Genomic DNA, 15956 nt, shown 5'->3' on the forward strand with positions numbered 1-15956 from the left:
TAAGCAAAAAATATGCTACCATCAAACACTTTATTGTGCTTTGTATTGCTATGATCACCTTATAAATTTACATTTATTTGTTACAGGTAATATATAGGATCTTATGTAGGTATAAAACAATCAGGTAATATTTGAAATTCTAATATTGGTAAAGTTGCCCACAGTAATATTACCTGCTTTAACTTCAGGTTAAATTATCTTTATTCTTCATTTACAGGTACTTTAAAGAGAGAACAAGTCTGCTCTAATTTCTCTAACAATGCCAGTTGAAAGGCAATTCATCACGGGTTTCGGAGGGGACACTGCAAAGCCAACAGGTGAATTTCAGCATCTTGCAGGCTCTAGAATGAATGCTGTTTGCAAACACAGTATTACTACTGGGATGACAGTGACAAAATTTCACAGAATCACAGAATGGCTGAGGCTGGAAGGGACCTCTGGAGGTCATCTGGTCCAACCCCCCTGCTCAAGCAGGGCCATCTAGAGCAGGCTGCCCAGGACTGTGTCCAGATGGCTTCTGAATATCTCCAAGGATGGAGACTGCAACCTCTCTGGGCAACCTGTGCCAGCACTTGGTCACCCTCACAGTGAAGAAGTGTTTCCTGATGTTCAGAGGGAACCTCCTGTGTTTCAGTGTGTGCCCACTGCCTCTGGTCCTGTTGCCAGGCCCCGTGACAGGACCAGAGGCAATGGCCCTGTGACAGAGCCTGGCTCTGTCTTCTATGCATCCTCCCTTCAGGTATTTATATACACTGATGAGATCCCCTGAGCCTTCTCTTCTCCAGGCTGGACAGTCCCAGCTCTCTCAGCCTTTCCTCACAGAAGAGATGCTCCAGTCCCTTCATCACTTTAGTGGCCCTTCACTGGACACTGTCCGGTAGCTCCCCAATTTTCTTAAAAATGCTGAATCCTAGACAGGTCCTGTATGCCATACAAGAGCATATATAGCTCCTATATATGCTGTAACTGGGCATGTTCTCAGAATATACAGAAGATACAGCTATTGCTACAACGAATTCCTCACGGCTTTAGGAAGAAGCCAGCAGAGCCCAGACCTGCCTCTCACTGGGCAGCAGCGAGGCACCAACCCGTCAAAGGAGAACATCGCCTTTAATCCACTGCATGACCACAGCGTTTGTTCCTACAGGCCGAGTTTTAAGCGAAAACCCTCCGGTGCCCCGCCGTGGCCGTGGGCCGGGAGGAGCCGCCTCACTGAGGGCGGCAGCCCAGCCGCCTCACAGCCCGTTCGCCTCACAACCGGGCGGAAGGGCCCGCGTCCGGCGCCGGGAGGCGGAGCAGGGGGAATAGTGCCTTCCGTCTTCCCGCCCTCGCCCTTCGGTGGTGGTGTGAGGGGAGCGGAGCCGGGAGTAGGGGCGAGGTGGGGGGGGGGAAGAATTTGCGGGGTGCCGCTGCAGAGATGGCGTCGCTGCTGCCGCGCATCGAGCGCCTCTCGTCGCGAGTGGTGCGGGTACTGGGCTGCAACCCGGGGCCCATGACTCTGCAGGGCACCAACACCTACCTGGTGGGCACCGGGCCCAGGTAACGACACTGCTCGGGGGCGAGGGAAGGGGACGGGGACGGGGCGGCGGCGGCCGCCGCCGCCCCGTCCCCGTCCCCTTCCCTCGCCCCGCTTGGGGCCTGTGCGCTGCCTCCGGCTCGAGAGCGGCTACCGGGCTCGGTAAAGGGGGCTTTAGGGTAAAAAAGAGGAGGGGAAAAAAAAAAAAATACAGCATTAAGTTTTCGGGACCGGTGCCCGGAGGCGGCAGGTGGGGTGTGGAGCCTCGGCCGGGCGACTGTTGGGCTGAGGCGGAGCATTCTGTGAGGGAAGCGGGTGGGTGCCTCTGCCTCAGGCCTCGCAGCTCCCCGGCGGTACTAAATGGTCGTTTAGTCGCTCCTGCGACTTGTCAGCAAGTTGCAAATGTGTGGGCTAAATTTATTATTTACCCTCCTTTGTAAATTGTTATGCCACGGGGGTAGAATGTCACGGAGGGAAAGAGATGGCGTCTGGAATATGGAGACATCCATTATTATCGCATTTCCACGCAATGTTGGGTTCTTTTTTTAACAGTATTTAACTGTCGCATGAGCACTCTAAATTCTCTCACTGTTTTTTTTTTTTTGTCCATGTGTAGAAGAGTCCTTATTGACACTGGGGAGCCAGCTATTCCTGAATATCTTGGCTGTTTAAAGCAGGCACTGTCAGACTTCAACATCTCAATTCAAGAAATTTTAGTGACACACTGGCATCATGATCATACTGGTGGAATACCTGACATCTGCAAAAACATCCCTAATGGTAGGCCAGAGATTTTGGATATTGTTAAAAATGTTAGATACGTGGCAAGAAAAGTCTCTTACTGAGTGCTTCTATGCAAATCAGGTGGATTATTCTTCTGGAATTTCCATATGAACTACATGTAATTTTGTGATACTGTTACAGTTTGTAGAATGAGAGCAATATTCATATTCAGCAATCTGAATATCGTAGTTGCAGTACTACGGTTTTTCTGCAATACCTGTGTATACCTTCATAGTGAGTTTTTCTTATGTGTGAATAATGAGAACCTAGATTACCATCAGCAGTTTACATAATACTGAGATGTGAGAAAAACTTGATACTCGTTCCTTTCTATTGACAGTAATGACAAATTGATCATTATTTTCGCTTGTGTAAAAACAATACCTTAATCTCTGAAAAAGAAACATGCATAACTTTGAGATTCATTACACAGACCATTAGTAATTGCTGACAAATTTGTAGGCCTCAGATCATGAGGGGGAAGAGGGCAGGGCAGTCTGCAGGTAAATTCTGATCTAAAAATGTGTATTTCATGTTGATAAGCAGTAAGAGACGTTTCTGCATTAGTATCTGGGAAGAGAAGAAGCAATATGGGTAATGCGGTTCTTTTTAGCATTGTTGGACGTCGTCACAAGCTTTGTCACAGGCTTTATCAGATTTTTTAAAGTTGCCAGGTGCTTATCTGCAAAGAAGCCTGGGCACTACTGAAAACAACATTGGTGTCTTTGTGAGGATTTTGATCTTGTCAACCTATGAGCATGGTTGTAAAGACTAGCAAGGGATATAAATACCTTTCTGGGTTGCTATCCATAGCTGTTCCAGCCGAGGCATTCACAGTTCATGCACGGTTCAGAACAATAGACGCTGGGGGAAGTTGCAGGTCAAAAAGCCTCCATCCAGTGTTAGGCCAATGTTGAATGGTGCTTCTGTGAATCATCATGCAGAACATGAGCGCAGAAATCTTAGTGGTGTTGTAGAAATTTGGGGGTTTTGACTCTTGATGAGTCAAGAATATAATAATTACTGACATTTTATTAATTTCACTCGTGCTTTTTCGTCTTCAGAATTGCTGCTGGTACAGAGTACAGTGTTAAGATTCAGTGGCTTTCACTATTCAGTGTTTGTGGCTCTGAAATAAGGTTGTTTTGCAAACAAAGTTACTGTACAGAATTTCTTGTTTCTAGTTTTGTATTCACACTGTGTAATAATTAACAGTACTTGTTCAAAAAGTAGCCTTTCTGTGGAATTGGCTTTGTTAGTGACTAATTCAAAACATTTTCTTTGTTTCCTTTAAATAGACTCTGAATATCGCATCAGTAAGCTTCCTCGTGTCCCTCACCGTGAAGAAATAATAGAAGGAGGACATAAATATTTTTATCTTAAAGAGGGAGACGTGATACAGACAGAGGGAGCCACACTCAGGTAAACACCAATTTCTGCAAGTTTGCTGGATCACTTTTTTCTTCACAATTCTGACACATATATGTATCCTAACTTCTAATGATTGGCAATCCATGCATCTAATCTTTTCAACACTTACACATGTAGACTTGCTATCATGATCCAGCAGGGTATGTTTATATGAAGAAACTGGTTTTTATGAATGAGGATTATCAGGAATTAGCCTTTGGGTTTTGGCCTCAGCAGAGAAATTAAGAATATTTCCCCTGAAAAATATTTCCTCTGAGAAAATCAAATAGGATTTTACATACTTTCTCATCACTCTTAGGTAAGTAGTTATTCTTAAAATTGATACTTTTGGGAAGTTTATGGTAGTGTGGATGGATTATTTAGCATGCCTTTCTTTTTACTTTAAAAATATTTCCCAAGGAGACACTAAAACATTTAATACTTAAAATGTTAAATTTTAAACCTTTAACCTGTCAGGTTCTTGTAGGGTGCCAATTTGGGAGGGCTTCTTCCCAGAGAGCATATTGCCTGTCTTGTTGGCTTGAATGAGTCTGAAACAGAAAGCCGCTCTGCCTCACACAAACACACACACAATAAAAAGATCTGACCATTCTGTTTCCAGAGTTCTTTCATTAACAAGGCATTACTCTTCTAAGGACAAATTTTGCTTGTTTTCCTCAGTTTAGATGTGAATTATATCCCACTTGTAGGATATGCCAGCTGGCTAATTGGAAGAAAAAACGTAAAAATAAAGGATATATTTGACCAAAAGCATTTTATTTTGTTAGTGTAAAAAAAAAATATATACATGGAAAGTATTATATTGAATATTGAAGACTTATCACTACCCTTAGTGGCCCATGTTTGGACAGAACCAATTTAGAGATGGAAAACAACTTGTTAAATTTGAATCCAAGTAAGACAGGGGTGGCACATTTTGAAGTTTGGGGTAATGCAGCCAAACTTTATGCTTGGTTAAAAGCAGGTATTCTCACCTGGTTAATTCAGTAAGCACGTTAAGGATACTCTTAGATCCACCACTGGTTCCAAAATAGCAGTATCTGCATGTTAAATTTTAGTTAGCAACTTCCAAGTTTTCAAGGTGTGCCAGGCAGTGTTGGATTCTTTTTCCTTTGTTTTTCCATGCTAGTGGTTAAGCTTCCTGGTAAAGTTTCATCAAGAACTGGAGGATACCACTTCCTACAAAGGCAAGATGCAACCCATCAATTGGGTTTTTATGTTGCCTCTGCAGGACAATGGCTCACCTGCTTTCTGCTGAACTCAGTATCCAGTAAGAGCTGGAAGTCATTGCATCAGATGGTGCTGTGCTTCTGGCCTCCCAGCCCTGCACTGACCTGGCTGGGTGCTGTTTAGCATTGGCCTGTACCCCATGGTTGGCACCAGCTCTGTCCGTTCCTGATCACTGCTTTGATGCATCTGCCATTAACAAGAAGAATCTGATGAATTTCAGCAGTGATGCTCGCCTGAGTTGTGTTACTTTCAGTTTGAATCAGCCTCAGCATGAGGCCTTCTGCCTTTCAAAAATCGTAGTGAAAGGACACTGCAGTGCAGCTCCTTAGCAGCTCAGGTTACTATATGCATATCAACTGTCCATTCACCCTTTGCTGCATTCTAATGCAGTACTCATTCAAGCTGTGGGGTCCTAAATCCTTACCATGCAGATGTTTAATGACCTGCACATAGAACAGCTAAAAGACCATGATTCCTTGTTGTATTTGACAGCTCCGCTCCACTGTGTCATGGGGCTTTCAGGGAAAAATAAATTTCGGGAGGCAGAACTTTATCTAGGTTGGGTCCAGAAGTTTGTAGTTAATTTCTAAAAGAATTGGCAACATCATCCTTACCCTCTTTTGCTAAGTGCAAGGTGTATGTCAAGAACTCCACACATTTCAATCTGGAAGTAACATGTCAATTTTTCTTTTTTAAAGCTTCAGAGTAAAGCCCTCTATAACACAAATTCTACATGACTAGCCAGCTGTCATGTAAGTAAAAGCATGTTAGAGATGACGATCTGTGTTCTCTACATGGTGTAGGAAAATGGACTGGGATTAGACAAAGTGATACCCTGTTTACACTGACATGTCAGCCTTTTTTGGTCTATTTTTTTCTGGTTCTTGTGGGCGACTTTGTAAGTGTATGATTTTATCATTATTTGTTTCTAGCTTCTGAAAATGAAACATATATGCTGTATGAAAAACTTACGCTTTTTTGTTGTTATTCTTCAGAGTTTTATATACGCCTGGACACACTGATGATCATATGGCTTTACATCTAGAAGAAGAAAATGCTGTATTTTCCGGTGACTGTATTTTAGGGGAAGGAACAACAGTAATTGAAGACCTGTATGATTACATGAAAACTTTGAAAAGGTTGTTACAAATGAAACTAGAGTTAATATATCCAGGTAAGTGGTTCTATTTTTAACTGCTCTGCTTTACTATATAATTTTTAAATATCTCCTCTAAGAATTTGAGAACTCTTACTACAATCAAACACCATTACTAATGTAACAATTCAAGTTCATTACTTAATATATGTCCAGTGCTAAGCTAAGATGACTTTATGGCATGGTGGTTTGCAAGACTTGAAAATTTTGCAGTGATGGATATCTTTCCTTCCTGAGATTTCTCCATTTCAGGGTGAATCTTGTGCTTCTGTGCCCAAAGCCAACAGAGGCCAGAATCTTTCACTGTTGGAATCATACAGTGATTTGGTTTTCTTATATTACTCTATCCATGCGTCTTAATGTTACCCTGGAAGAAAAAATAATAGTTGTTCTTGTGGTCCTTTGCATCCCCACATACACTGCCAATGTGAATAACCTAGTATTGTTTTTTGAGAGAGACGTCTGTCCTTTGCAGCCCAGATTAATCACAAATTCATCTTGGAAAGCTGCAGGACTGTCAAATGGTTGTCTTAGTTAATGACTTAGCTTAAATTTGAACAAGAGCCAAGAGGCCAAACATCATGTTCTAAAAGTAAGTTGCTGATTCATTCAGTCTATGACTTTGCTTTAATTTTTTTCCTCTATCTCCCCCAAACCTTGGGAATGCATTTACTTTTCATATAAACCACGTGTCTATTTGAGAAGATGGGATTTTAAGAATTCATTATGTAACTAAGGTTTAAGCTCCTCATTTGCTTTTTCAGATCTACATCTCAGGATTTTTTCTGACTTTTTCTGTTTCATCTTCTTCAACTTGTCATTCTGAGCGACTGTGTCTACATTCTCACTTCTGTCTTCCTCCATTAACCACCTATGTTTAGCCTACATAACCAAATCTCTTTTGTGTTCATTCTTAAAATACGCTTCTTTTGAAGCAGGTGTTCTTCAAGTGCTTTAAGATCTAAGCATAAAATTGCTACTTAAGAAAAATATCATAGATATTCCATGGATGTGGAGGCTGACATAGACAGAAATAGTGACTTGCTCATAGTTATTGACTTAACTACTGGTAAAACTAAGAATATTTTAGCCTCCAGAATCTCAATCTACTGATCAATCAAATGTTCTACTTTCTTTCTTAAATATCTACAAAACACAGTCTGTTCCTCTGATTGAATTTCTGCCTTCCAAAACCACATATATGCCAAATTGTATTGGATTTATCAGTTTTATCTGTTGTATTTCACTCGCTCCTTAATCGTTATTTATCTAGATTACACATTCACCAAGGCTGAATATTTGTCCCATTTATCTGTAACTGTTTGCTACACTGTTGTACGTTCATGCTGTACTTGCAGTTAGGAAGCCAGTCAGATATTATGCATTTTCAGTGATGAGTAGCTAAGTATTGAGATGGTTTGGAATTAACTTTCTTTTTTTTATCCATGCATCACAAAATGTATGTGCAATCGTGTAAAAGATAACTATTGCCCAATCAGAACAATTGTTTATACTATTGATATATACTACAGTAAAATGGTAGCTATAGCAGAAGGTAGTTTGCTTTACCAGTACATTCTATATAAGCTCAGTACTTGGACTTTATTGCAGTTCTAGGCTTCATAATTCTTGAACTGTTTCTCTGTTTCCCATCCATGCTTTAGCACTCACATTGCAGCCTCAGAATTAGATATAGGGGAGCATGAATTTTTGTAACAAGCTGACTGCTGGCTAGGTGTGAGTAGCTGAATTTTGCCAATCCTTCCCCTTCCATGTTTCTTTTTTAATTTAATGTGGAAATTACTTCAGGCAGAATACTCATGACAGTCTATTTACAGCTGATAGCTGATGAGAATCCTTGGGACTAGAAAAGGGCGTTTTAGTCAGCAGAGGGCTCCCCATCCTGTAATAATAAATGATGTTCCTTGGTAACACAGAAAAAAATGGTACTGGAGTTAGGAATCCATGCAAGATTTCATGAGCCAATTATTTTCTTAAATTTTATCCTTTGTGCCTTAATCTACTGTAAAGTAAGAGAATCTGTATTACTTCACAGGGTGTTATGTGAATAAAAACTTACTGTTTCTGATCATCTGGGCTATACAGAGGTCTGAAATACTATGAAGCTGTCTGATAAAAGGTCTGAATTATTGGAAAGACGGTCATATTTTGAGAGATCTATTTCACATGCTCAGAAACATCTTACATTTATGTAGATATTAATTTATTTAGTGGGGAAGTTAACTGTGGTGCTGTCCCTGAAAAATTATGGATGGGAAAGGTCCACATCTGGATTTAGTTCCAAGCTTTCTGACATCATTTTCATGTATGTATATGCATACACAATGGCTATGGATCAGATGATGTAATGGATATGAAAAGCCTTTAACTTTGCAGAATGTGGGTTCCATTCCAGGTACTGACATTGGTCTTGTAGTCTAAGTTAATTAAATCGCTTGGAAGAGCAGGGACTTGTTTTAAGACTGCCTTGTGATTCACTGTGCAGGCCTTAATTCTGAATACTTTAATGTGACTTCTGTCACTAGATAATGCAAGAGAATGGACAGTTACCATTGTAGTCTCTGCTCTGTATATCTTAATGTGTTTTTTCTAAATTTAAACTTTTGTTTTTATAAATGGTAAAATATTTACTAGAGGTACTGTAGTAGGAACAATAGCTTCAGATTAAATATGTTTGAAATCATTAAATATATGTGCGTATGACAGTATAATTTTATATTTACATGTTACATATCTTTTATTTATAATACTATCTTTACACAAGGTAAGCTTCAATGTTGTATTTGTAATTTCAAATCTGCTGAAGTGAGTGTATAAGTTGAGATATGCATATTTTGACTTGCTGAAGGATGGATTCCTTTGACACTGTTTTATTTTACAGATATTCAAAACATGAAAAATTAGTTCCTCTTTTTCTATAAGCTGCCTGTCCTCAGGCAAAATAAGCTCTAATTTAAAAAGCCTTAAAACTAAAAACCCATTTAGTCAGTTAATCCAAAAGTACAAGTAAAGAATATGATTATTTTCTTAAAATAGTCAGAGACCCTCAAAAGAAACTGTCTGATTTGGATGATACCCAATAACTTCTAAAAGAAAGCTTTGTTTTTCTACAGTAGTTTCTGTTCTCATTTTATAAATTACTTGGAGTTTAGACTGGCAGAGCTGGAAGTTGCTGCTGCTACTTCAGGTGAGGTATACAGGCAAAGAAATAGGAAACCTTTCTATAAAAAGCATGTGACAAATATTCATGCAAGTAGATTTCTCTATAGGTAAAACATTAAGTTTAATTTCTGTGCATGTAACTCATGACTGAAAAATATTTTCATTTCATCTGTCATTTTAGCATATCATGAGGCAGTATTTGATTTTTCCACAATGGTTAATGCTTTACCAATTAAGCTTTTTTCTAATTTGATTCAAAGACCTTTCAGTAAGTTGAACATTTCTGATCTGCCACAATAAGTCGAGGAAAAAACATGTGTTTTGTTTATTAACCAGCCAGACATAAAATGATCTACATATAGCCTTGTGCACTGCTTATTCCTGCCCTGACATGTTCCGATTGGCTCACTGATTTGTCTTCTATTAATTTTTTTGATCATACTTATGAAAGTATGTTCTTAAGGGAATAAAGTACAGTATGTGAGTCAGTTTTGAAGATCTGTCCTGAAAAATTTATCTGTCACAATTAAAGATGTTACTTCTCTTGCCTCTGTTTGCCAGATAGCCCCACAACAGGACAGTAGTACATGAGTCCTTTGCCTCAGCCACTACTGTTCAAAGACCAGTATCAGTTTAAATCATCAGTATCAATATCCTTTGGGGAGAGTGAGACAGGCAGACAGAGGAAGTATAATAATCCGAATCTCATCTTTAAAATCTGTTTAGCAGTGAACTCCTTTCCTTTTTTTTTTTAAAAGCCTAAAGTAGTCTTCCCTTGCTTTCCTTATTCCATCTGAAGTATTCCCTTTCCCCATTTAGACTTTTCAGATCCTAATTCTTCCTTTCCATCTTAATGCTTTTCAATTGCAGACTGTGATGCAGAAATTCAAACTTAATTTTGGCCTATTTATATGCAAAAAAACCAAAACAAAACAAAAACCACGCGAAGAGCGTCTTAAAATTTAACATCAAGGATACTCTGACAGGGTGGTACATACAGCTGCTGCTCCCTTCTTACGACTTTTAGGTCTACCAGAGTTTACATAACAATGATTCAATTATTCAATAGCATACTTAATTCCAAATTTAAGTAATAGTGCTCTGGTACATGTGTTTTGATTTAGGTCATGGCCCAGTAGTACGTGATGCAAGTACTAGAATCCAAGGCTACATTTCTCACCGAAATGCACGGGAACAGCAAATTCTAAATGTTTTCCAGAAGAATGCTGGAAAATCATATACATCCTCGGAGCTTGTAAAGATAGTATACAAGGTAATTGTTGATTAAAAGTTTTTAGCTCAAACTGAAGAAAATTGAGGTTATGTTAATAAAATTGCATGTAACAGTTTAAGTATTTGAGTGAAGACCATGGTGGCTTTTTAAAAGAGAAAAAAAAGAAAAAAATTTCTGCTTGTTCAGAAATCTTACATGAATGTGCATTTAAATTGTACTGTTTGAGCACTTCATTGGTGTGGGGCCCAGAAGATTCTTACGAACTCCTTATTTCGCTACCTAGATGGTCCTAAGCACAGTTTCATAGGACCAAGCAAAAATAAAGTTGTAGTGCTTGGTTCTAAGTGAAAAGTATGGGATGACTGTTAATTGTTGATTTGTGCAAGCGTGTTTGGAGTCTCCTGAAGGATTGGGTAAAACTTCTAATTCTTGATTTATCGGTCTGCACGAGGGTGCAGGTGAACTGCAGTTCCACAGAGATGGATATTGCACTCAGAAGTTGGGTAGCTTGCGTGTGTCATTAGACAGGTGTAAGAGTACTTTTTCGCTACTTCATTCTTCGTGTAACCTCAGGAATTTGTACACGTGGTATGGGGGTTACCCCTCGTAGCCGTTAGAGATAAAAGAGATACAGCATTTGCTTTGGAGGAAGATGTCAAAGTTGCCAGTGGCTGTGGTTTGTGAACAGGTCTGTAACAGCTTCACAACTCATTTTTCATGGTTCTGCTGATCCCCAGTTTCCAAAAGAATGACTACATCACATTGAACATTTTGCAGTGCTGATGTACTGTTACCTGTAGCTCTTTAGCTCCTGCAGTTTTCCTGCCTCAGCAACTACAGTTTTTAAGTATACAGCCATTCACATGTTTCTATAAATCACAAACCACTTGTCCTGTCACTATATGATAAGATTTTTTTTCAGTACTACTAAAGCTTTCATATTAAAAAAAAAAAAAAGTGTAATCTCTCAAAGCTTTTTAAAGATTCACAATTTATTGAACTAGTTGTCTAGTGAATTTTCCTGCCAGACTCATGTTATTTGGAGAAGAACTTTTTAATTTTCAAAAAGAAGGCTCTACTTTTAGGATGATAGAGCTGGAGAGGGGGATTTTGAGAAATGTTACTGGTTCTTCCCTGATGAGCACTGGAAAATTTTAAGCGATGTCTTGTCCTCCTGAAGCTGTTGTATTTTTAAATTGTTTACTCATTTACAGATACTAATTGTTAAAGGATATTTAAACCCATGCAAATACTGTCATGGAATAGAAGTGATAGGTATCTGTGGAGAAATGGATCTTTGAATTTGTCTTTAAAAATGCTCAGCTACATGACAACCCAGTGCAGACCAAGCTCAGAAGAGCACAGTCTTCTTAGTGTTGGCCAAAGTTTGCATAATACAAATGGATAATGCAAAAAATGAGCAAAGCAAACAAAAATGTGTTGTTAGGCTACTAGTTTAACTGGTGTAAAATTGATTTACTCATTTCAGTTTGTTGTCATTATATAACTAACTGAATGTTCAACATAGCAATTCAGAAGAGGAAAATCTATGTTAATAAACCATGAGTTCTGTATATTGAAAAAATAATTGGGAGATATTTAAACAAATACAAAATGCATACTTGTGTTCCCATTAGGAGATCCCTGAAAATTTACTTCTAGCAGCAGAAAATAACCTCCTAGTGCATTTGAAGAAGTTGGAAAAAGAAGGAAAAGTGTGTAAGTTGTGGATAGAGGGGTGGAAGGAGGGTCATTTTCATTTTGATTTTCTATGTACTGTTTCTCATTATATTTTAGTGCATTATTTTCTGGGGGGAAAAAACACACAATTAGTTGCCGTAGCTGTCCTTCAGACAATTAGAAGTAGAATTGTATACAAAAAGCCGACGGTTATACAGTATTTCCAAACTTCTAGAAAATATTTCATAAAGTATTTGTGACATGCTTAGAGCACAGATTACTGCAATGCATATACCTTTAACTTTTTATTTAAAACATACCATGGAATACATTCCTAACGCTAGTGTTTATGCCTTTGTGTATTTTCTGAAATTCATACCTAAATATGCGCGTACATAGCATTTTATGGGATAACATTTTACGTTTCTGCCTTTCCTAAATGCGTATTGTTGTATGTATGTATTCTAGAGACAGTTAAAATCATGCAGTGTAAATTTTTACAGTTTGTTTAGTACAGTACTTAAGTAGAGCAACTGTATTTCGTTTACTGTTTTTACATTGTGCCTTTATTTTTAGTGAACAAGGTGGAGTATTCTAGTTCTGTAATGGCATGCGCATGTCGAAACATTATTCAGCCAGAAGCTAAGGAAAATACTGTTTTCTGTACATTGCATAACTGTACCCAGGACTGTCTACTTATAAGTAAATAATTACACAAATATTTACAACTGTTTCAAATTTTCAGCATTTACCAACCTGAATAACATGAAATTAGTGTATCTTTTCCAACTTAGACCTTCTGTTTATTTTAATGATAAATCAGCTACTAGGTACTAATTGAACAATTGAGATTTCATTTCTGTAATAATAATGACCTGCTTTTTATTCAAAGAAAATAGACCAGAGTCACACGAATACAGTCATTACTGAAGTCCAGAAAATGATGTCTTTAAGCATCTTTTGTGCAGAATGCCATGGAAGCTTACTAGCATGATACTTACTGCACCAGCTTTTAAATGTGATCTCAATTCTTGGTTATTAACATACATTACTGACCTACACATTTCTCCAGTTTGGCTCCACAAGATTCCTCTGGGGTATCAGATGGACAGAAGGAGCTCAGTTTTCCCCAGAAACCACCTTTGAATTTTGAAGAGACAGCAGATATGGAGCTTCAGTCAGATATCTGTTCACAAAGTAGCAACTGCTTAAAATTATTAGAAAGTGTAAATAACTAGAGGAGATACCGATCAGAAGAATTGTTGTGACTCTTCTACTCCAGTTGGAGGTCCTTGATTCAGCTGTGTGCTCCTGCTTTCCATGAAGCACAAGAAGTGCCCTTAAAGTTTTTTGGTTTGTTCTTCAATTTGTGCTTACAGAGAAGGAGGAAAGCAATCTCATCAGAACACTTGGGGTTTTCTATGCTGATCTCTGCAGTGTGGAAACAGTTGCTAAATTTTTAAATGCAAGCTTAGACGCAGATCTATGATAAACACTTAACATCATGTGACCTTTGTCAGTTTTTCACTTCAAATTAAGGACATCTGCTAAGGAAAACTGACTCTGTTGGTTCTGAGCATGTAGCATACAAATGCTTGCATACTTGTGGTACTCGTTGATTTGGTTTTGATATGATGTCCTTTCCACATAGTCTTGAGTTGCAGTATTTCAAGTTTTGTTCTCATTATGGAAGACTGAGTTGCAGTCATAACACTGTCTGCTTAATTTTCACAAAATATTTTTCCAAAGAAACATGTTGTCAGTATCAGTAATGACTGTGACAGGCATATTACAACCTTACAAGAGAGATACTCAGTGCAAATTATGGCCATATGCTGTCTGCTGCAGTCATTAACTCACCACTTCATTCTAGGGATTGCAGTTTATGTTGGTACATAACTTTTAGAACTTCAGTTAGGAGTGATACTGCCTTTACAGATCTGCTTTTCTCGCTTAAAACAGAAAAATAATGTCTTGTATACAGGAGCATGGCACAATATGCACATGTAAGCTTTCTCCCATGTTTGGATATAAATATCTTGGTCATTGTTTCACATTTTTAAAACACAGCTGATCAAGAGATTAAAATAATTTCACTGTTCTTAATTTAGCAGCACCAATTTTTCTTCTCTAAAGTTCATAAATTTCAGAAAATGCAACAAGTGCTCTGCTACCTCAAATTTCTTAATATCTAGAAATTTTAATATTCTGAACTTTAAATAACTATAGGATTATTAAACCCTTTTTTATTAATCATTCTTTATATTGCTAGGTTACATTGTGAAACAGTTAATGCTTATCACCTTCCATTAAAACTCAACACTGGCCTGAAGGAAAGTATTCCAGTAGTTTTAATAAAAAATTACATGTATAGACATACATATGCATGTACAGTTTAAGTTTGAGATAGTCCAATGTTTATATAGAGCATCTAAGTGTTTGTGACTAATTTCATCTTTTTTTCTTAACAGTACATGAGGCGTCTCCCAACTTCAGATGGAGAAACAATTTATAAGTCACGCAAGATTGCTCAGGAATATTTTTAATCTGCACAGTTGCAGCATGTAAAATAAAAACTAATTCTTCCTTTTTTTTTTTAAAAAGTGGTAACAATTTTAAAGCAAAGTTACAGTCAGTTAGCTAATGTTTTTCATATTCTTCTTTACGGGAATTTTAAAAATAACCTGATAGGTACTGAGTTAATAAAATGGAATGAGTGTGAAGAACTGAATGTTACCTCTACCATAAAACACCCAGCTTTATCATCAGTGCCAGAAGACAAATAGCAAGGTCTTATAAACGTAATATTACAATATTGCAAAGTAATATTATAAACTTAATAAATCAGACATTAAAAAACTCTAGTAAAAAGAATAGAAAAGATGTTATTCTAAACCTGTTTTCATTTGCTTGTGCTTTTCAAAAAGTGATTTTCTAGTAAGTTATCTGTACATTCTAAAAACCAAGTTATTTTTGTTAATAGTTGTAAATACTGGGGTTTATATTCCTTTTCTAATTTAGCTGCCTGTGCAGATCTTTGCTGAGTGCTCACTGCAATAGGTTTTAACAAGCACTGAAAGTAATTCCAGACTTCTCTGTTTTCTAGTGGAAGCACCATTTCTATGCAATTCAGTCGAAGGATTCCTTAATTTTAACTAATCAGTGTCAAAAAATGCACAGAATTGGAGCAGACTCTTAAATTCTTTATCTTAAAAGATTCTGCAAGAATGTGATTAAAAATCTGTATAAATTGAGATATGTATTATAGACCATGTGAAGTTAAGTTTGTCTATCACTTTATAACTAACAAGCTTCAAGTTTTGCTGTTAAATCCATTTAAACTACAAATATTTTAACTAAAGTTTGTATTTGGTTGTAAGATACTGTATAGTGTATTAAAATACAGTGTTGGAGGATTAAACTGCAAATTCAGTTCTCTTTGTAGCTTAAACTTTCAGAATAGTGTATAAATATTTGCATTACTTTGTGTATTCAGTGTGTGAAGTTTTTGTGATATATACACTTCTTTTAATGCTGGCTCAACCTTAAAAAAAAAAATCAGATATGAAACTGTCGTGTTTTAACCCCAGCTGGCAACTAAGCACCACACAGCCGCTTACGCACTCCCCCCCCCCGGTGGGATGAGGGTGAGAATTGGAAGGGTAAAAGTGAGAAAACTCATGGGTTGAGGTAAAGACAGTTCAATAGGTAAAGCAAAAGCTGCACCCGCAAGCAAAGCAAAA

General features: G+C 37.9%; 1 protein-coding gene across 1 annotated transcript; it reads left to right on the forward strand.

Moving 5' to 3' along the window:
- The first annotated feature begins 1417 nt into the window (after positions 1-1417).
- LACTB2 (lactamase beta 2) lies at positions 1418-15633 on the forward strand. The gene is made up of 7 exons (XM_050891840.1): positions 1418-1539; positions 2133-2296; positions 3598-3721; positions 5956-6134; positions 10424-10572; positions 12171-12252; positions 14685-15633. Exons 1-7 carry the CDS (start codon positions 1418-1420, stop codon positions 14726-14728), a joined length of 864 nt encoding a protein of 287 aa, XP_050747797.1. The 3' UTR covers positions 14729-15633.
- The last annotated feature ends 323 nt before the right edge of the window (positions 15634-15956 follow it).

The sequence above is a fragment of the Gymnogyps californianus genome, chromosome 2 (genome assembly GCF_018139145.2).
Source record: "Gymnogyps californianus isolate 813 chromosome 2, ASM1813914v2, whole genome shotgun sequence".
NCBI lineage: Eukaryota > Metazoa > Chordata > Aves > Accipitriformes > Cathartidae > Gymnogyps > Gymnogyps californianus.